General features: G+C 56.9%; 1 protein-coding gene across 5 annotated transcripts in view; it reads right to left on the bottom strand.

The window, feature by feature from the left end:
- Positions 1-17068, bottom strand: part of TRPV4 (transient receptor potential cation channel, subfamily V, member 4) — a 37486-nt gene extending 20418 nt beyond the window's left edge. For 3 of the 5 annotated variants that reach the window (XM_012660424.1, XM_012660423.1, XM_012660425.1), the window contains exon 1: positions 1615-1997. In XM_012660424.1, the coding sequence (XP_012515878.1) occupies positions 1615-1997 (383 nt within the window). Of the gene's footprint in view, positions 1-1614; positions 2018-17023 lie in introns of those variants that run through there. The other 2 variants (XM_012660421.1, XM_012660422.1) reach the window with 2 other exon arrangements.
- Positions 17069-22278: the final 5210 nt, after the last annotated feature.

Below are 22278 nucleotides of genomic sequence, written 5' to 3'. Positions count from 1 at the left end.
CCACATTCCCATCCATTCACCCATCCATCTATCCATCCATCCATCCATCCACTCATCTATCTCCCCATTCATCCATCCACCCACTCACCCACCCATTAGTCATTTATTGAGTATTTACTAAGGCAGGCAGAGACCGAACGAGATAAAGACAGAGAGAAAACAAAGGAGCAGCCGACTAAAAGATAAAGCCTCTCATTCATTCATTCCACAACTCACTCATTAACTTATTCATTCAACAAACACTTTAGACAAATGTTGCTAGGTACTCGCCTAGGGCCTGCCACACAGAAAACACCCCACAAATATTAGCTGATATTACCGTTATCAGTGAGCACCTGCTGTGTGTCCGGAGCCTGCACCTACATGGGAGTGATGCTGCTGAGCGACAGAGCAGGTGGAGGAAGAACAGGACTCAGAGAGAGAGAGTAAGGAAACAGACACTAACGAGGTGGAGGCTCCCTGTCCCCAGCTGGCCCTGGCATAGAATGCACCGTAGGGGCCACATGCTGTTTCCCCATCTCCAGGGCTTCTCTCCACTCTCCTTTCCTTTCAGCCAGGCCTCCTTTGTGGGAGAGAAGGGGTTAACACCTTGGGGCTTCCGACTCTCTCGGAGCCCCGGGAAAGCCACTGGATGTCCAGGAATGAAGGTGATGCTGGGAGAAGAGCAGGCGGGGTAGCTGGGTGTATGCCGGGAGAGGGTAGACGGATGGATGGAAGGATGGAGGGATGGATGAGTAGATGGAAAAATGGGTGAAAAGATGAGTGAATGAATGAATGAGCCAGTGACTAAGCAAACAAATGAGTGAATGAACAAATGGACAGAGAGTGGATGAATGAACTGCTGGTTAGAAGAGGGAGAGAGAGAGAACGGAAAGAAGAAAGGCAGGTGTGCAATCAGGCATCCACCCACCCATCCACCCACCCACCCATCCACCCACCCATCCATCCACCCATCCATACATCCATACATCCATCCATCCAACTGTTCATCCATCCAAGAAATGTAATGAATGAGTGAATGACGAAGAGTCTGACAGACAGCTGAATGGCTGGATGAATAGAAACAGTGGGTGGATGGGAGGACGGGTGGGCATGTGGATGAGTAAATGGGAGACGAATGGAAGGTTCACGGTACGGGCGTATGGCTGGATGGATGGGTGACGGATGGGTGGATGGGTAGACAGATATTTCAGTGCATGGATGATGGGTGGATGGATGGGACAAGTGGATGGGCAAGTGGGAAGATGGGGCTCTGGATGAAGGGATACATGGATGATGAACGAATGGATGGTGGATGGATGGATGGATGGATGGGTGGGTAAATAGATATATAAATAAGCAGATGATAATGAACAAATGGTTGGCTATGTGGGTGGATGTATGGACAGACAAGTAGGTGGATGGGGGATTTAAGAAGCAGATGAATGAATGAATGAAGAGATAGTTGAGTAAACAACTGTATAAATGAGTGAGTGGATGGATAGAGTATAGACAAACAGATGGACAGACAAGTGTCCTATGGAAGGGTGGGCCGACAGGTGGATGGATGGACGAGTGGATGGATGAACTCCGTACAGACGGGAGACCACTGGCCAGGCGGCCGGCAATACTCACTCTATGACCTTCCTCCTCCACCGCTTGTTGTCACTGGGGTGGTGACGATAGGTGCCGTAGTCAAAGAGTGAGTCCATGGGTGCTTTCTTGGGCCCGGGTACCACCGAGGACTCATACAGGGTGGACTCCAGCAGGTCGATGGGGTTGGGCACCCCCTTGCGGAAGGCGCCCTGGAACTTCATGCGCAGGTTTGGTCGCCCATCGCCTGGGCCACCCGGGCGACCAGCGTCGGCCGGTGGTGAAGGAGAGCCATCCTCCCCCTCAAACAGATTGGCCAGGGAGGAGAGGGGGAAGGCCTCCCCGCCGGGGGTGCTGCTCTCGTCCCCAGGGGGCTCAGCCGCCTCCCCAGGCCCCGCATGGGGGCCTTCGCTGGGATCCGCCATGCCCGTCCGCACTGCTCAGCCTGCACGGGAACGAGAGGGCGTCAGGCAGAGCCCAGCCAGTGGTGGGGACTCCAGGAAGCCCCCTCCCACGTGGACAAGCAGCACGGCTGCCAGCTGCTTCAAAGCCACCGTTGTAATGACAGGGGTGCAGGGTGGCCACTCCCAGATGTGGTTGGCCGCCAGCTCCAGGCGGGAGCTGCAACAGGGGCCTCTTTCAGGAATGTCGAAACACAAGCTGGCCTCGGGGCCAGCTACCCTGGGCGTTAGCGGGAAAAGGACGGGCCTCAGAGTCACACTGGGACCCCAAACCTGGAGCCCAAGGCTGACCCACCAAGCCAGCTTTGGAGCCCCACAGAGCAGGGTTCAAATCCAGGCCCCACACTTAGCTACTGCATGATGTTGGCCAAGTTGACATTTCACAGCCTCAGTTTCCCCTTCTGTAAAATGGGGATGCCTAAGCCTCATGGGGAAAACTAGCAGAGAACATGCATTCCCGTGGCCCGTGCGGCGCCTGGCACATGGTAAGCACCTACCAAAGCAGAACCATTGACCGTGTGCTCCAGGCACAGGAGGTGCTGAGAAACACACATGAACCTATTGGGTCCTCAGTTTCCTCATCTAACACCATAGGTATGATCCCCATTTTACAGAACAGGAAACTGAGGTTCCAGGACTTCAGCGGATTTCCCGCGGTACACAAACTCTGCTCCCCAATGCAAAGTGCCGGTCCCTTCCCTCCCTTCTTTGCCTGGTTAACTCCTACCCACCTTGTGCCAGCTCAATTGTCCCTTCCTCCAGGAAGCCCTCCCTGACCCTCCCACGCTCGCTGTCGGCCTCCACACTGCTCTCCTGGGAGGTTTTACCCCAGTTGTTCCCGGCAGAGGTCATTCCCAGGCTGTGAGCACTCGGACACCAGGAGGCAGCGAACCCATCTGTCTTGTTCACCCCTGAGTCCCCGACACCTAGACGGGCGCCACTTGAACACACAGGCTTATGACAAAAGTGTCACTGGCTCCCATTTCTCAGGTGAGGAAACTGGGCTTCGAGAGGGGCAGTCACACAGCTTGTGGGGAGCAGAGCTGGACTTAAAGCAGGTCTCTCTGGCTCCCAGGCACCAGGCTCAGCCAGGCCCAAGGGCACGGGAGGGGCAAGGCTCCGTCAGCTGGCCCCGGTACCCTGCCCTCTGCAGCGCACTGCCGGCCGGGCGGGGCTGGGCACCGACGGCAAGTTTCCTGGAACTCGGACCATCCCTCCCAGGAGGCCGGGGCACAGCTGAAAAGCCCGCTCTTGTGCGTCTCCCCCTCCCTGCCTGACACATGTGTAGAAGAACAAATAAACTGGTTCCCACCTTGTTTGTTCTGTGGCCGCCAGGAGGGAAGGCTTGGACCACAGAGGCGGGGACATCGCCAGAGGCCGCCCTTGGCGGGTGCGACAGGACACGCAGAGGATCAGAGCTCTTGCCAGGGGCTGGCTCTCCTCTGGACACCAGTGGGGAGGGAGAGCCTGGACTTTGGAGGCCTTCAGGCCTGGGTTTCGATCCTAGCTCTGCCATTTACATGTCGTAGGACCTTAGCCAAGCCACTTGAGCTCCCCGAGCCTCTGTTTCCTCCTCTGTAAAATGGGTGCAATTGCAGTAGCTTCTTCATCAGTTGCAGGGAGTGGTAAACGAGACCGGACACATCCAGGGCTGCCCCTGGGATGAGACTGGGGGCTGTCAGTTATCACAACCCAGGGAGGAAGGAAGGGTTAGGAGCACAGCTTCTGAAATCAGACAGACCCGGTTCCTCTCTTGGCCCTGGTCATTAGCAGCTGTGTGACCTCGTGTAAATCACTTCTCTCTGGGCCTTGGTTTTGGGGTGACCACGCCTCCTCCTAGGGTCCTCAGGTATGTGAGGCAGCCACTCAGTGCAAGCACCTAGTAGGACCTGTGGGGACATCAGGTCCCGTCCATCTGCCAGGTAGGGGAGGGAGACCTGGAGCCTCTCGGCCCTTCACGGCTGCCACGTGAGCGTGGGCTTGGCTCTGCAGGTGTGGGGTGCGTGTGGAGGCAGGAGGGGTGACTGTGGGGGCCCGTGCACAGAGGGAGCAGATTAGACTCTCCGAGCCGCAGCCCTCTTTGCCTCACTGGGGACCCTGAGGCTGGGGGAGAACAGACGTCGGGAACCACCATGGCACATCTCAGGGCCTAATGGAACACCCCCACCTCGGGGGGGGGGTCCCAAGGCCAGAGAAGGAAGCCGGGAGGTCCCTCCAGTCCCTCCCCCCACGCCTGCACCTCCTCCCCTAAGGAACCCCAACCTGGATGGCATCCCAGCTTTGGGGGGCTCCAAAATGGCAGGGTCTGGAGTCAGCCAGCCCTGGGTTCAAATCCCCGTTTGGCCACTTGCAATCTCACTGGCTGCTGCGTAGCCTTGAACAAGTCACACCGTGATCGTGGTTAGCATTCTAATGAGGATAAAATAATAATTATGAAATAAGTCGCCATAATCACCACGACTGTGTAGCTCAGACCGTGCCAGGCACGGGGCTAAGTGCTTTGCACACACCTGCTCGTCCGGTCCTCGTGCGGACTCTAGCCAGGGGTTCTCAAGGGGGCTGGTTCCACCCCCCAGGGACACCTGACATCTGATAACATGTTTGCTTGTCACAACTATATGGGGAAGAGAGAGAGCTGCAGGCACCTAGTAGGTCACGGCCAGGGGATGCCACCAAACATCCTACAAGGCACAGGACAGCCCCGCACCGCAAAGAACCATCAGCCCCAAATGGCTGTAAGGCTGAAGTCGAGAAACCCTGCCCTGGAGGTGGGTACTACCATCATTCCCATTTTACAGATGAGGAAACTGAGGCTCAGAGAGGGTGAGTGACTTGCCTGAGGTCACAGGTTAGCGACGAGGCAGGATTCAAATTCGGGCAGTTGGCTGCATAGCCCAGGCTACCTGGGCTGTGAACTGCGCGTGTTCTGGGTGCCACGTACCGCGCCCAGCCCTTGCGGCGTCTCATTCAGGCTTCACTACCACGCTGCAGGTAAGAATTATTACCATCAACCCATTCTAATCTCTCCGAGCCGCAGTTTCTCAACCTGTAAAATGGGAGCTGCAGTAATAGCCCCTGCCTCGTGGGGCCTCTGTGAGATAAGGCAGGTCAGGCGTCCCGTGGGCAGCCAGTACACACCTGATAAACATCGGTTCTTGTCACGTTTAACCATCGCTACCACAATTTGGTCCTGACTTCGCTGTCCTCCCACTCCCCTACCCCCGCCACACGCACGCACGTAGTAGGACTACAGCCTGGCATCTTATACCCACATTAAAACCCGCCAGGCCCCTCCCAGCCTGTCCCTGATCTAATCCCCAGGAACGTGGCGAGCAAAGCGAGGCTATTGCTCCCATTTTACAGCTGAGCACACTGAGGCTCCGAGAGGCCACCCAGGGAGCAAATGCCCTTGAAGAAAGTCTCTGGACTCCTAACCCCCTAGCTCCTTCCACATCACACCACCCAAGAGTGTGTACACACCAGCTTGCATGAACACACGCACACACGCGCACACACGCACACACAGCCGGCTCCGCCGCTCTGTGGCAATCCCCTCTGCAAACACTGCCCTGTTCTCTGTGGCTGGGGAAAGAGTTCACTCCCTGTTCTAATTTGCCCCGGAGGCTGTTATTACACATTCCACACTCATGCCAGGCTTAGGAGGGAAGGCGGGGCGCAGGTGGGGAGAGGGCGGCTGAGCCTGGGTGAGTCCCCGGGTGTCTCCTCCGAGTGTGCCTGTCGCGCTTGCTCCTGCCTTTCTGCGCGCGCGTGTGTGCGTGTGCTGTGCCCGCCGTGAGCGGGCGTGGGGGCCCTCCATGCCGCGCGCTCACGGATACCTCCCCCCACGCGAGTGCCCCTGTGGCAGGCAGCTCCCGGCTGGCACCAGGTGGCCCTAGGGGTGCGACCGAGGACGTTCACGCATGACTGCGAACATCCCCACACAAGAACAGCTTCCCAGCTGCGCTCACTCAAAGCAGTGGTTTTCAAACGTCTTTGTTTTAAGCCTCCAAAACTTTTTTTTTGAATATATATATATACACACACCAGGCTGCGGTCCACACACAGACGGTGGTTGTGGTAGGGTGGGGACAAGACGGATCTGAATCTCGGGGCCCAAGGAGCAGGAGTAGAAACCAGTCATCTACTCATTCATTCCACAAGTGCTTACTGAGCGCCTGCTGTGTGCCAGGCAGCGTGCTAGGTACTGAGGACTCATGGCAACAAAATGGATAAAAACCCCTCCTGGCTGGCCTTCCGGTGGGGAACCAGTACAGACAAGACGAACCGAGGAGCAGGTCATGTCCAGTGGCGTTAAGACCAGCGTAGACCAGAAGGGCTCAGGAGTGGCCGCGTGAGGCTCGCTGGGGTCCTCAGGAGGGTCGAAAGATGCAGACAGCGCTGAGCCAGGGTCACCAAGCCTTCTGCTCTGCCCTGGACACAGGTCCCAGGCTTCTGGGAACACAGTCAAAGGTCCTGTATTCTGTTCTCAGGGCCCCCAGAGCCAGCAGGGCTAGAAACTGTGCAACGTGACATCAGACAGGCCAGGGGGCTAGTCCCAGGCCCACCGCTCATTAGCTGGGTGAGCTTGAGCAAGTGACTCAGCCTCTCCGAGCTTCACTTGGCTCGCCTGAGCCTGAGCTCCCAACAGGATTGTCACGAGTGTATCAGTTGAGGCAAACGTCTGGCACAGGGCAAGCCCTCAATAAACTACCAATGGCATGACAGGTGACTTCTCTCTAGAACCCCGGACGCGACGGAGGGGGAGGTCTCAGGCTCCATCCCCTACCCCAGCTCGTGAAGGGTGGGAGAAGGGCCCCTCCTCGAGGTCACCTGAGGCTCCGCCTGACCTCATGGAAACCCTGGCACGTTGTCAAATCCCATCCTCCTGATTACGTGACCAAGGAAAGCGGCTTAAACCTAGGGACAAGTCCGGGCGTGCAGGGCTGCTCTACCCCAGGGGGAAGGATTTCAGGGAGCTGCTTTCTGCGGTTCCCTCCATTCTGGGATGAATTCACTCCAACAGGCATCTGTTGAGCGCCACCTGTTTGCAGGGCACCGTTGAGCGCCACCTGTTTGCAGGGCACGGAGGGAGACATAACAGAGTGGAGTCTCGGAGAACCCGCAGTCTAGGAGGCAAGGCAGACGGCTGTTCCCGCGGCCCGGAGTGCCCTTCCTTCACTGGCTGGTCCCCTCCCCCCAGGTCTCATCCTACAGGGCATGTCCCTGAGAGCCTCCCTGGCCCCCAGTAAACCAGCTGCCTCAGAGCAACGCGTGCCTCCCTTTAAGACACTCTCACGATTAAACTTTTACATTCACTTATTCTTTTATTCACCTCCTTTCTTCCCTATAGAATTTTAGTTCCATGAGGTAGGGACTACTTTGTGTCCCCCGTGTCCCCAGCAGTTAGCATCGTGCAGAGCTAGAGGGGACATCAGTGGCTATTCGTTTTCTTAGACTATACGACCGAGGACCTCTTAAGTTCTGGGAGGGTGCAGACGGGGGGTGGGGGAGCGGCATGAGTCCCTAAGGGACAGGGAGAGGCTGCGAGGAGAGGGGTGATTTGGAACCAGAGAGAGGACAGAGGCGGCGGAGAGGACGAAGGCGTGACGGGGAAGCACGGGGTGCATGGAGGAAGAGGAAAGGCAGGAAGGAGGAAAGTGGGGTGCTGGGCGGTGCGGGGTGAAGACGTGGAGGGAGCCCACGGGGGAGGGGCTCCCAGACAGACCCAGTGTGCGCCCTCCCCCCTCCCAGGGCTCGTGGCCAACCTGTGGGCCCCCACTTCCTGCCGTACCCCCGAATAAGTGCAACAGTGAGTGCTGGCCATTCCAGGTCACTCTTGGAGGGGCCAAGTGGGCAGGGAAGGGACTGGGAGGACAAGGACCCCGAGGTTTGCGGGTGCTGGAGAAAAAGTACCAGACGCATCCACCCCCCCACCTTCCCGGAGAGGAAACCGAGGCTCAGAGAAGCAAAGTCACCCATCTGGGGTTGCCCTGTTCCAGAGAGCGGGAAGCTGGATTAGAACCTGCGTGTCCCCAGGACCTGTGCCCCTGACGGGCACCTTGCAAGGACCAGGGGACCCTGGGAGGGAAGGGCGGGAGGAGGGGCTGGCAGAAAACTGGTGTGGGGGAGGGGGATAGTGGGCACTGCCATCCTCGGAGACAGACCTCCAATTCACCAGCTGTGTGACCCTGAGCAAGTCACCACCTGGCCTTCCTGCGCCTCAGTTTCCTCACCTGTAAGATGGCAACGATTGTAGCACCTACCCCAGGGGACCGTCGTGAGGGTTAAATGAGATAAAGTGTGCAAAACACTGAGCCCAGCAGCCGGCACGGAGCGCGCACTCAGTAAGAGATGGCTGCTGTCGGCATCGTCATCATTGGTGCATTATTAGTGTCGTCGGCGGATGGACGGACGAAATGACCGAGGACCAAGGAGGGCACATGACTGCCAGCGAAGGCAGAGCGGCTGGACCCACAGCCTGGGAGGCGGACTCTGGCAGCCACCACGGAGCAGCCGCTGGGAGCAGCTGGCTGGGAGCTCAGCGCCTTGGCTTGGCGAAACCTGCCGCCTGCCAGGCTACCCACGGCTCCCAGGCCCCTGGCAGGCAGCAGCAGGGACATCACGCCATGCCCAGCACCTTCCCTGGCCAGCCCGTATTTACCTAGCAGGTCTCGGCCCAACCCGCTTCCTGTCTGCCGCACAGTGGCTGCCTGTCCAGGGCACACAGAGCCCCAGTGTCCTGCCGGGTCCCCCCCACACAGGAGGGTGACCCCTCATGCTCACATCACCGAGGCAGGGCAGGGCTGGGGTGACTCACCGCGCCCCAGCACGGCCACCGCGGTCACTCAGTCACTCTGCGAGCCCGTTGGCTGGAGGGATGCCACAGCGCACACAAGCCCCGCTCTGAGCTTCCACGGGGACCGATTCGTTTCCAAGGGTCCCCTGCCCTGGGGTAGGAGCCACCGGGAGGCAATGTGGCTCAACGGTTAAGAGCACGCACCATGCAGACACCAAAGCCCACGTATTGTAGGATTCCATTTATATGAAATGCCCAGAACAGGCAAATCCACGGAGACAGAAAGCAGACTAGTTGTCGGAGGAGGAGGGTGGGGACTGCCACTGGGTAGCGACGATGTCTGCACAACTCTGAGTACGCCAGGAAACCACTGAACTGTACACTCCAAGAAGCTGAGTTGTGTGGCATGTGAATTACATCTCAATAACCCTTCCAGGCTTGGTGACATTGGACGAGTTGCCTCCCTCCCTGAGCCTCGGTTTCCTGGTTGCAACACGGGGATGTCGCGAGGATTAAACACATAGGGTCTAGCACAGGGTCTGGAACCCGGCAGGAGCAACGAGGATATGAAGTCACTGTCCCAGGAGGCTCCAGGGCCTCTCCCCTCGCCTCCCCTCCCTCCCACGAGAGCACAGCCCCCAGAGTCCACCCTCTCGGACTCAGCCCTGCCCGGAGCGTAGTGCTACCCAGCTCCAGCTCAGGAGAAGGGAGGGCCCCAAAACCTTAGGACCTCCTTCTCCCTGGCCCAGCTCCTCTCCTAGAGGACAGTCACAGCCCCAGAGAACCCCAGAGCGGATTTTGTAGTTTTGGGACATCACCCAATCTACGTTCTGCTCCCCACCTGCCACTCGCTAGCTGTACGGTCTTGAGCAAGTCACTTCTCCTCTCTCGGCCTCAGTTTCCTCCTCTGTGAAATGGGGGTGACAATTACTACCACCTGGGGGGCTTCACCTGTTTTGCTTCATAATTATTTAGCGTACTATATATTCATGCTTTATTACCTTTTTTTTATTTTTTAGAGACAGGATTTTGCTCTGTTGTCCAGGCTGGAATACAGTAGTGTGATCATAGCTCACTGCAGCCTCAAACTCCCAGGCTCAAGCGATCTTCTTCCCTCAGCCTCCCAAGTAGCTGGGACTATAGGCATGCGCCACCACGCCCAGCTAACTTTTTAAATTTTTTGTAGAGACAGAGTCTCACCATGTTTCTCAGGCTGGTCTCAAACTCCTGGCCTTAAGTGATTCTTTTGCCTCAGCCTCCCAAAGTGCTGGGATTATGGCTGTGAGCCACCACGCCCAGCCTTATGCTTTAAATTAAAAAATAAAATAACAGCTCTTACCCCAAAGGGCTGTTGTGAGGATTAAATGTGATAATTCGAGAGTTCAGCACAGTGCCCGGCACATAGTAAGTGCTCAATAAACGGCAGCTGCTCTGTTATTGTCGTTAACGTTCCCTCCAACGACAGCAGGGCAAGATGAGGCCCAGAGAGGTCAGGACAGAGCAGGTGCTGGAACCCAGACTTCCTGGCTCCAAGGCCAGGGCTCATGGCTCTGCAGGGACCTCGCCTTCGGAAAAGGTTTTCTCACCACCTCACTTCCACCTCTCGTCATCTCTGGAAGGCATTCAGGGCAGGATCTGCTCCATTTTCCAGCGGGGAGACTGAGGCCCGGAGGGGACAGGATACCGACCCATCCATGTATACATTCCTCCACCCCATTCCTAGGAGCAAAAGTCCCGAGTTTGCCAAATCGATGGAGGGCCAGACGCCCATGATGAATGGATTGGGCGGGAGTCGGGGAAGGGAGCCCGAGGCAGCAGAAAACCAGTCTGAGATCCTCTCTCTGCCCCAGCTCGCCTCCCCACCAGCCTATGCCAACAGAAGGCCGCTGTCTCTGGGGTGACTGCTTGGAATTACGCCTAAAGCTCAGGCCTGAAATCCCACCATCAGCAGGGACCTCTCCTCATTGGTACACTGGACACAGCCCCTTCTACCTCTTTCCTTTTTTTGAGACAGAGTCTCACTCTGTTGCCCGGGCTAGAGTGAGTGCCGTGGCGTTAGCTTCGCTCACAGCAACCTCAAACTCCTGGGCTCAAGCGATCCTTCTGCCTCAGCCTCCCGAGTAGCTGGGACTACAGGCATGCGCCACCGTGCCCGGCTAATTTTTTCTATGTATTTTTAGTTGTCCGATTAATTTCTTTGTATTTTTAGTAGAGATGGGGTCTCGCTCTTGCTCAGAGCTGGTTTCGAACTCCTGAGCTCAAATAATCCGCCCGCCTCAGCCTCCCAGAGTGCTAGGATTACAGGCATGAGCCACTGCACCCAGCCTTCTACCTCTTTTTGATCCAAATAATAATGCTAGAAATTAGGCAGTATTATTCCCATTCCCAGATGAATAAACTGAGTCCTGGGAGAAAGGAAGTAAGGGTGACATCTATCCAACACCTGCCACATGCTGAGCACTTTCACATTAATCTCTCATTTAAGGTAGGCTTTACGGTTAGCCCCATTTCACAGATGAGCAAACTGAGGCTCAGAGAGACCAAGAGGCCCAGCTGAGGTCACAACTCAACAGGAAGGGAAGGTGGCTAGGATTCCAACCGTCTGCTTTTAAATCCATTTGAGTTCATCCCTTTGGGTCTACAAAGCCCTCTCCCACGGCCACCCTTCTGAACGCCGTGCCCCTTGGAACTCAGCAGGGCACGGTGGCACTGTGGGGACGAGCTGGGAGGCTGCGGGCAGACAGGCGTGGAGTTTGAATCTTGGCTTTGCCACTTACTGTGTGACCCCAGGTGTATCACTTGACCTCTCTGAGCCTCCACTTCCTCCCCTCTAAAAGGGAGCTAATCCCAGTACCCACCGCTGGGTTCAGTGGTCATTGTGGATATCAGAGCCTCAAAGCACTGCGTGTGGAATGATGTCACCTGGACGAAAGCCCTAGGACGGCAGGGACTCTCTTCTGTTCTGGTCACAGCTGAGTCCCTGATGCCTAGAACAGGGCCTGGCACATGGTAGCTGCTCAAGATACATTTGCTGAGTGAATGAATGGAGATGAAAGGCGTCAAACACAAGCTTAGTCATTGTCCCCAGGGCAGACAGGTCTCCAAAGCTGAACCTCTGCCCAACTAACTTCCTCCCTCCTGTCCTTTAACAGAGAGTTTACTGAGCACCTACTATGTACAGGGCTCTCTGACCTACAGGACACAATACCTCCCATTAGGGTGACACCTATCCTGAGCCCATTTTGCAGATGAGTAAACGGAGGCTCGGCAAGACCAGGACAGGCCGGGACTTGCCCAAGCCCACTAGGTCTCAGAGCTGGAGCCTGAATCTGAGCAGGTGGTTTCCTCTGATGTCTCTGCCTTGCTGGTCTGTCTGTCCAATCCCTCATTCCTTCCTTCCTTCCTCCACTCTATCCACAGTTACTCCTGAGCCCGTCCTCTGTGCCAAGGGGAGGCAGGAGTGAACCACACTGATGGGTCCCTGCCTGAGGTCAGCCAGTTCCATGCCCACCGTCCCACCCTTACCTGCTGGGCCCACCCTCCACACACACACACACACACACACACACACACACACACACACACTCTGGAGAAGCTGTCTCAGAAGGTGGTCAGCTCTCCCAGTCAAGCGGGTGGAACCCAGGCCACTCCACCCTCATGGAAAAACAGGCGACGGGTGAGACTGAGGGGCCCTTTGTGCAGGGGGCAGGCGGGGCGGGTGGCCGGGAGGGGCAGCTCTTACTCACCACCCAAAGAAAAATAAGAATATTCCCGTCTGCTCAACGGCCCGCCTGTCTGTCCCCTGAGCCCTCACCTCCTCCTGAGGCCTGTCCAACACCCTGACCTCATCTAGAGACCCGCGGGGGCCTGGCGTGATCTCGGGTGATGTCTTCCCTTACCGATGAGGAAACATGCTCGGGGAGGTGGGGTCCCCCGCCAGCAGCAGCCAGGGCTCGGGGCAGAAAGGGGAAGCCAGCTGTCAGGAAGAGGCTCAGGGGAGAGAAGGAAGTCGGAGTCACAGTGAAACTGAGGGTCATGTCCCTTCCCCTTTCCTCCTGTCCAGGGTACCACTCACGGGACCCAAGGGCACCCACGGCAGGGGGAGTCCAGGCCAGGGCAGGAGAAGCAGAGTGACCCAAATCCCCCTCGAGCTGGCAGAGCTCTGACCTCCAGCAAACCCCAGGTGGCAGCCCCAGGATCAGAGAGGTTCAGCCACTTCCTGAGGTCACAGAGCAGCAAGTGGCAGAGCTGGGAGGTGCACTGAGGTGGGTCAGACTCCAAGATGGGTGAGTCCAGAGTCACTTTCCAGGTACTAAGCTGACCACTGAGCTTTTCGGGGACCAGAGTCACTCAGATCTGGCTTCCAGGTCCAGCTATGCCATGAGCCAGCTGGTAAGTGGCTTCCCTCTTTGTGTCTGTGTCTCAGTTTCCTCGTCTGTAAAATGGGGCTCAGCATCCCTCCCACCCCTGCTCACCTCCAGTAGGGGTGAGGCTGGGATGCCTCTGAAGTGACTGTCCGCTGACAGTTTTGGTTTTAAACTAAGCAATCCATGTTGTGCTGAAGACTGTCCACAACCACCCAGCAGGGCAGGCACTGTCATCGTGCCCATTGCACAGATGAGCAAACCGACGCCAAAGGAGTAAGGGAACTTATTGGAAGCTGGGATTTGAAGCTAGGCGGTTGGGCCCTAGTTTCTAAGCATCAAATCAGGAAAGCAGGAAATGCTGATGGCTCCTGGCACTCAGTCAACGCCCATAAATATTTTGCAGCTGAAAAGGCAGCAACCTTTGTCCAAATGCAAGCCTAGCTTTGCCCTACCTCCTGCCCACCCATCTGGCACAGAGGGGCTCTCTGAGGACGGCCTGGAGGTAAACATGCTTTGGCACAGGTTGGGGTGCGAGGGGGGCTGACACTGGATGAGGAAACCTGGGCTTCGGAGCCCCATTTGTGCCTTGGATCATTCTTGCAAAGTGGGAACTGGGAGCCCCTTTGACAGATGAGGAAACTGAGGCTCAGAGAGGCCAGGTGACTTCTCTAAGCTCCCCCGGAAAGGGAGCAGCGGGCCCAGGCTTTAAGCCCAGGCCTGTCTGAGTGATTCAAGTTCTTATCTCCATACTGCATAGTCTCTTCCCTGTGACTCTGGGCACCCCAGGGAGGGTCCAGACAACCGGGGACAGGCCATCTTGAAAGTTAAGGGCATGAATTTTGGAATAGGACAAATGGATTCAGCTCCCAGCTCTGCCCTTTCCCAGCTCTCTCCCAGAGAGACCCTAGGCAAGCGACTTCGCCTTTCAGACCTCAGTTCCACCCTCTGAGAAATGGGTACAATAATCGTTTTGTATCCAAATGCACGGAGAGTGCCCGGCCCGCAGTAAATCCTCGATAAATGCTGGCTACCCCCGTAATAGCTGTGAATGCAGCCCAGGCTTGGCTGAAGCCACATACAACCTTGCACCGAGACTTCGGAGCTTGCAGCCACGTCCAGGACCACAAGCATCTCAGGAGATCTGAATTAATCTTTAACAGGTGAATTCCGCCCCAAATTGGTGATGCGGAGCGTTCCAGAGGGCCGCTGGCATGAAAGAAATGTTTCCTCGGCTCTCCAGACCCTATCGGTGACAAAAAAAGGAGCTGTTACCCGGGTCCCTATAATTTGGACACGGGACTGGAGTGTCTTTCCCAGAGTTGATTAGGGGGAAACTGAGGCAGACAGCAGGGTCAGTGACCTCTGAGGGGCACAGATATCCACTTCACGGGGACTCCATCCCTGTAGGAACAGACAAAGGAGCTCAGTGGACTCAGGCCCTCTCAAAAGTATTTGCTCGGTCAACCGCACAGGAGATACTGACTGAGCACCTACTAGGTGCCAGGCAGGGAGGCCGAGTCTGCATGTCCTTCCACTCCCCACCCCGGGGCCTGGACGACTTCCCCAGCCTTGGGACCAGCCTCCCCGTCTGGTCCTCTCCAATTTTCCCACTTTGCAGCCAGAAGGCTCTTTTAGACCACACAAACAACCGCATCCCTCCCAGCCTGGACTTTTAGGGTTTCTGGGTCCCACTTCGCCTCTGCCTGTCTGATTCCTTGCCCTTCCTGTTCAGGTCACGCGCCCCGGACAGACAGAACGATTTCTCGGCTGCTCTGCAAAGCCCAGGCTTGCCCACCTGCTAACACGGAAGAGGCGCGTCTTCGCCGGCGCCGTTCCCTTTACCCGAACGCCCTTTCCGCTACTGGCGCATTTATTCTTCAAGGCGCGGCTCAAACACGGCTCGATCACGTCCTCCATCCTTCCTGATCTGCCCCCCCCTTCTACGGCGTTCTCTCGCCCCCCTTCACTCAACAGCACAGATTACCAAGCGGCCACCGAACACGTGCCCACAGGCCAGGTGGGCGTGCTGCTCCCCCCGCAAGGCCACAGCTGCACGAGACCCCTCTGATGTCTGGACCGCCCCGTTCACAACCCTAGGGCTCCAGCTACGCGGGGGGCCAAGGCATCTCAATGCTCCAGTGATCAGCCCAGAGCTGGCACAGGTGAGCTTTTGGGGGCGGGGGGGGGGTTGCTGGCGGGAAAGTGGCTGAGGCCTCCGGATGAGACGGAGCAGCCGCCACAGTCCCTTCCCCAGATACAAGGTGTCCGGATTCCGCCCCGAGGAACCCCAGGCGTGTCCGCAGGAGCTCGTGGAACCATCCATCCCAGGGGGGCCTCACACTCTTTCTTTGGGCCGACCATTCCCTGGTAACCACTTCAAAACAGCCTGCCTTGGTTTTACAAAGTAAAGCAGACTGCACTAGGACTGCCACCTGCCACCCGTGCTTGGGAGCCCCTTCTCCCTGCCATTCCGCAATCGCGGTAGGAAGCAGGGGTCCCAGCCTTTCCCATCGATCTTCCAACTGCATGAACTAGAGAAATGTGGAAACTGGCCAATTGCCTTTTCTCACCCTGTTGCATTTCGGAGAAGTTTGGGGCAACAGCAGCCACTGCAACAATCACAGCTAACGCAGCCTGGGCCAGGCTCACCGAAGGTCGTCAGTCCTCATGACAGCCCAGGGGGGCCGCCTTCATGCTACGCCCGTGTTACAGATGGGAGGACACGGCTCAGACAGCTAAGGGACTGGCCCAAGGTCACATGCTACGGGATGGCCCCAAGCCCCACGCAGGGCTGCTCTTAACCTCACAGGTGACCCGGGCCTGACCCTTCTACCTGGTTCCCCAGAGAGACCACCTCCTCCCCTTCCTCGAGAGGCAGTCCCTCTGCCCTTGCCCCAGGCCAGCGTGGCAGAGCTAAAGTCCTCTAAGCGCACACGGAGCCTGCTTAGAACTTCAGGGGTTCACACCCCGCTCCCCGTCCTTGTTTTGGAAGCTGAGTCGGAACAGTCACCAGGCCCGCCCCCTCCCTGTTACTTCCTAGGCACCCCGTGGGCTCCAGGCCCTGTGTGCAGAGCTGGCCTGGGGACAGGCCACCTGGTGTGGTGGGGAGGGCTTTGGAGCCAGAGAGCCCTTGGGTTTAAGTATCACTTGGCGACATCCCCAACCCAAGCCTCAGTTTCCCCATCTGCAAAACGGAAAGAACAGTCAGAGGGAACGGCTGGGGCTGGGCGGGGTTGGGGGCATAGGTAGCTCAAAGAACTGTCTGTGGTTGGTATTTCCAGGCAAGTGGGAGCGTGGGAGGTCTCTCTGTCCCCAGGGACCTCCGGGGAGTTCAGGGCGGAACTAGAGGTTAAAGATTTTCACGTAGGAAAAGGCATCTCCTTCTCTGGGACTCAGTAACCAAGAAGTGGCCTTTGGAAGCTCTAGACTCCCAATCCCCTCCAACTTGCTCAGAGGCCAGGAGCAAACCGCAGCGCCCCCATCCCTCTGGCGAGCCCCCCAAGATGGGACGCCCAAGGTGGGCTTAAGGCCTCCTGCTCTTTGGTTCCCCGACTTGGGGTCTCCCGGAGCCCGAGACCTCCCTTCCCCAGGCCTGCTGCTGCCCCGGGACCCACGTAGGCGCCCATTTCACAGGTGATCAAACCGAGTCCCGGAGAGCTGGTGCCCGCCCGAGGCACTCAGCGGAGCCGCCTGCGCCAGCGGACCTCGCGGCTCCCGCCTCCGCCCCCCGCGCCCGTGGCCGCGACTTCGGAGCCTCGGGACCCTCCGGAGCCGGACGGGCCCCGGAGACGTCCGCGGGGGCGCGAGGGGACCCCGGCCCCACTCACCTCCGGGACCGCCGGCGGCCGGGAGCGCGGCGCTTCCTGACTCCCGGCCAGCCCGCCCGGCGCCTGCCCGCCGCCGTCCCTCCTCCCCGGGCTCAGGTTCCAGCCGCCGCGCGCCGCCCCCGGGCCGCACCACGCCCACCCGCCGGCCCCGGACCCGCCCGCGCGCGGGGGGTGGAAGGGGCGGGCCCGCCCCTGCGCGGGAGGCGGGGGCCGCGTGCCTTGGTTTCCCCACCTGGAAAATGGGCGTCACGATCCGCCGGTAGAGCGGCAGGCGCCCGTTAGAGCGGGCTCTGGTCGGAACCGGCTCTGACTCGGTCTTGCTGTGATTTCGGGCCTCCCTGAATGGGCATCGTGGCTGGTTCCTCCTCGCATTCGCTCATTCATTCATTCAGCAGAGAGTTCGCTCAGAGACGGATCTGCCGTCGGTCCCCGCACTCAGTCCGACTGGGAGGCACGTGAGTTACACACAGTGATAATTTAGGAGAAAATAAATGTGAGCTTTTCTTCTTCATCTTTACCCAGCGCTTACAACCGAGACTGGCACGGAGTAGGCGATTTCTTATTGGATGACGAAGGCGACCCCAACACGTATCCAAGTCCTCTACCCAGCGCTGAGTTCCCTTGCATACCTCCCAGGACGGGCAGCTCACTCCCGCCAGGGCGGGTTGGGAAGCCTAGCGGGCCCAAACCTCGGCTGTGTGGCTCACCAACCAAGCGGCCCTAGGCAGGTCCCTTCGCCTGTGTGCCTCAGTGTCCCTGCCGTAGAGTGGGGCATAGAAAAGTCCCCACCTCACAGTCACGGTGAAGAGCCCAGGGAACATTTCAGCCATTTTCAACATTTAGCTTTCCCCAAATTGCGCTGACTCCTGTTGGTAAGACTGTGGGGTGGATCCTTCCTCCTCGGCTTGCAAATAACATCTCCCCTGAAGTTCAGTAGCTGGAAAGTGAAATTTTAGAATTGTTAGAGAAGAAAAACAAAACCAAACAAACAAAACAAAACCAAACCCCTGAACAGGAGAGATGTGTTCAAAGCACCAGAGTGAAACATTTACAATGAAACCAACCTTAATCATTAACTCACTGAGCATGCGGTGGGGGACATGGGGAGAATGGGATTGTCTGGTAAACCAGCGGTCCCCAACCTTTTTGGCACCAGGCACCGGTTACATGGAAGACAATTTTTCCACGGGCAGGGTGGGGGAGGGGAGGGGAGCAGCTGTAGATACTCATGAAGCTTCACTCACCTGCAGCTCATCTCCTGCCTTCCGTCCCTTCCCTTCCTAAGTTTCAGGGAAGACAATTTTTCCATGGAAGAGGGGGTAGGGGCAGAGCTCTGCAGCCTGGTTCCTAACAGGCGGTCCTCAGCCCCAGGGATGGGGACCGGCAGCAGTAGACCTTTCTCTCAACCAGGCTGTGACGTAGGGATTGCTGGGCCCATTTTGCAGATGGGAAACTGAGACTTGGAGAGGAATGTGGCCGCTGGAAAACTGCTCCTTCCATGGTTGGGGTGGGGGTGGGGAAGTCCAAGTGTCCTGGGGTGTCAAGCAGAACAAACAGACAGCTATTGCAGGGGTGAGGAATGTAAACACAGGCCCCTCGGGCCTCCCTGACGGCGAGCTGGGGGCCTTCCTGGGCCAGCGCTGGGCTGGGCCAGGCTGGGGGGCGGAGGAGCGGTGGGCGTAACTAGTCTGGGGCCCATTTCTGCAGAAAGGCCCCTCTGGAATGAAAAGAAAATGACAAGGATGATTCCAGCCGCAAGCAAGTTCGGGATTGGAGGAGAAGGGCCGGGGATGGTGACTTGCTCTTCTCCAAGGCTGGGGAGAAGGTGGCACGAGCCCTCAGCATCCGTGTCCCTAACCCAGCCCCTTTCTGACTCCCATTTCTCAGACTGGGCAACTGAGACCCCCATACAGGCAACTGGCTCAGGTTAGGAGGCTGGAGCTTGGCCTCTGCACCGGACGCCTGGGTTCAAGCCCTGCCCTGCCACCGAGTACGTGGGAGCTGTGGGCAAGAGCCTCCCCCTGCGGCGCCTCAGTTTCCTCATCTGAAAAATGGGTATCAGTTTCCATGAAGCGGGGGACCATGTGCGTCTTGTTCACAGCCAGAGAATCGGCACTGGGCACTTAGTTGGTGCTTTAAAAATACTGGTGACAGAGCTGGGGGGAAGGAAGAATGGAGAGTTTTTGTTTATCGAGCATAGAGTTTCAGTTTTGCAAGATGCAAAGTTCTGGAGATGGAGGGTGGTGACAGTCATGTGACAATATGAATGTACTTAATACCCCTGAACTGGGCACTTAAAAATGGGTAACGTGGTCAATTTTATGTGTGTTTTGCCACAGTAAAAAAGAAAAAAAAAATTGGGGAAAAAACACTGGTTGATGGAAAGCACTGGAGGTCTGCCTCACGTGGAAGGGGTGAGTTGGGAGAGAAAGTGGGGTGCTGAGTTCTGGGCACCCAGGAGACACGTGCTGGTTTTACTAAATATGAATAAGGGCCGCTACTAGGATGTGACTGCTATTATTTTGCTGAAAACTCCCCAGCCTCTGCCCTGGAAGGACAAGAAACCCTGACAGACAGGAAGAACTTTCTTTCTTAGGGATGGAAAAAACGTCAAGGCGCTTAGCACCAGCTGAGAGTCACGTGGAGGCTACAGGTGGGGCCCAGCCCTGCACTCCACGTGCAGCTCCCGATGGCGCCAGGTGGACTTGGCCACCTCCGCTGAGGGAGGTTCCTGGGCAGCAGCCAAGGGTCTGCACTTATGAAATGCCTGCTGTATGCCGGCCCCACTGCTAGGTGCTGGGGAGAGATTGGAAGAGCCATCCGGGCCAGGATCTCAGAGACTTTCTACCTGGGGCAACCAGTTGTTAAAAAAAGACACGTGCACCTCGCTTTACAGTTGGCATAGCCCTGACACTGGCTACAATCCATTTCATTTCCTGAAAGGCTGGAAGGGAGGGATTCTTATACCACTTTATAGAAGAGGACACCCAGGTGCCACTTGTCTGAGATCCCACAGCTGGTGGGATTTGAACCCAAGCCCAGAGAAATGAAACCATGTCCATAGAAAAGCTTGTACATGAACGTTCATAGCAGCATTATCCATAATAGCCAACAAATGAGTACGACTCAAATGCCGAATGGAGAAATAAAACATGGTATAGCCATACGACGGAATATTATTTGACAATAAAAAGGAATGACATGCTGATAACACGCTACAACATGCATGAAGTTTGGAAACATTACGCCAGATGAAAGAAGCCAGACGTAACAGGCCACATGTTACGTGATTCCATTTACCCGAAATGTCCACAAGAGGCAAATCTATATACAGATGGAAAGTTGATGAGTGGTTGCCCGGCGCTGGGGGAGGGGAGCATTTGGGGGACCAGGGATGACAGCTGAAGGCAGTGGGGTTTCTTTTTAGGGTAACAACATGTTCTGAAATCAATCCTGGTGATAGTTGCTCCTGTCTGCAACTGGCCAAAACTATTGAATACTGCACTATCCGTGGGTGAGTTGCAGGATATGCAAGTATCTCAATAAAGCTGTTATAAACGATTTTTTTTTTTAAAGAAGAAGAAGAACATGGTCTCTGGGCTCAAAAAGATCCTGATGTGTGTGGCTCCACCACACTTGTAAGCTGTGTGACCTCAGACAGGTGACCTGGCCTCTCTGAGCCTTGCTCCCCTCACCTGTCGAATGGGGGTGCTGACCTCTCCTACTCACTGGGTCAAGAAGATTAAACCCCGCGGTGCTTGTGAGGGCTGGGCAGTGCCCGAACAGTCCCATAATGTCACCGTGCTTCCCCTGCCAAGACTAGCTCACACCCCCTCCCACCCAAGCACGCCCAAGTTTACCCGACGCTCTGCCTTATGTTACATAACATCTTCCTTCCCAGTAATCTTGAGAAGTTGGCATTACTGCCCCCCATTTAATTGTGTCCATTTTATGAATGAGAACTACCGAGTCCAGAAGCAGCAAGCACAGCTCGCCTGTTCATTCCTGGAGCAGAAACTTCTTTCTTCTTCTTCCCCCGACCCCCTGTTATCTCTCCCCTCCTCCTCTTCATGGGCACCCTCCAAGCCTGGCTGGTGGCCTCACAGCTCCAGAGCTTGGCTTAGACCAGGAGTTGATGTCTAGGTCCCTGGGGGCCTGGAGTGAGCCTCTGAGTTAGGGATGCAGCCAAAGCCACCATGTGGGGTCCCTGCAGACCCTGGCCTCTCAGCCCCTCCTGCCTCCGCTCTCATCTTCCTCTGCCCTGTTTGCAGATGGACAGACTGAGGCTCCACACAGTGAAAGCCTTTTGCCCGAGGAAGTACCTGCTGGTGGTGCAATCAGGATTCGAACCCAGGATCATGTGAATTCCAGCTGCACCTTCCAGCCACTATGCAACCACCTGCCTCTGCCCTGGGTGCCTCGGGCCCCTCACCACTGCGGGAGGAGTCCCTGCTCACAGCCACCTGGAAAGATCAGGGACTGGGGGACTGGGGGAGGCAGGTGAGATGTTGTGGTTGGCCTTTTATGCTCTTTCCCCAGTGAGTGCCATGGATGGGCTCAAGTCATGATGAAGAGAAGGAAAAACAGAAGACGTAATTGGGGGAGAAAGGGTGGGGAAGCGCAAGGGCTAGAATGTGTGCATTTATGAAAAAGAGAGGCTGGCGACAGCCAGTGCAAAGGCCCTGAGGCAGGAGAGAAAGCAGAGTGCTCTAAGGACAGAGAAAGGCCAACGTGGCCAGGGCATGGAGAGCAGGGGGGATGACACTAGGGGACAAAACCTAGAGGTGCCAAGGCCTGCACAAAGCCTTGCTGTGTGCCAGGCTTTGTGCAGGGCTTTGCCTTCATGAATTTCTCCGAACTACAGAGGAAGCACGCCCAGAGAGGTGAAGGAACCTGCCGGGGGTCACACAGCCAGGAGAAGGCAGGGTCTGATGGTCTTTTTCTGGGAGCCTACCTGGATTCCCCATGAAATCACAGCTCCCCACATGTACCGAGATGCCATGGAGACAGGGTACAAAGAGGCTGGAGACAATTAGCAAGTCTGTCCACTTTGGTTCTGCACATAGCTGGCCTTGATCCCAGACACTGGAGGCCCCACCCTGCCAGGGACCTTCAATGAGGCTCTTATGGAATTCTCCCTGGGGCAGAAACCTGAGGCCAGGTGGGGAGGAAGCCCTTCTCCTCAGGTGACCGTTGCCATGGGCACAGCCTCTCTCAGCTGCTCAGCCACTGGCTGAGATCCATTCCTCTGGGCA

This window comes from Propithecus coquereli, unplaced genomic scaffold, assembly GCF_000956105.1.
Source record: "Propithecus coquereli isolate 6110/MARCELLA unplaced genomic scaffold, Pcoq_1.0 Scaffold665, whole genome shotgun sequence".
Taxonomy (NCBI): domain Eukaryota; kingdom Metazoa; phylum Chordata; class Mammalia; order Primates; family Indriidae; genus Propithecus; species Propithecus coquereli.
This window is presented reverse-complemented; position numbering and strand designations above follow the sequence as displayed.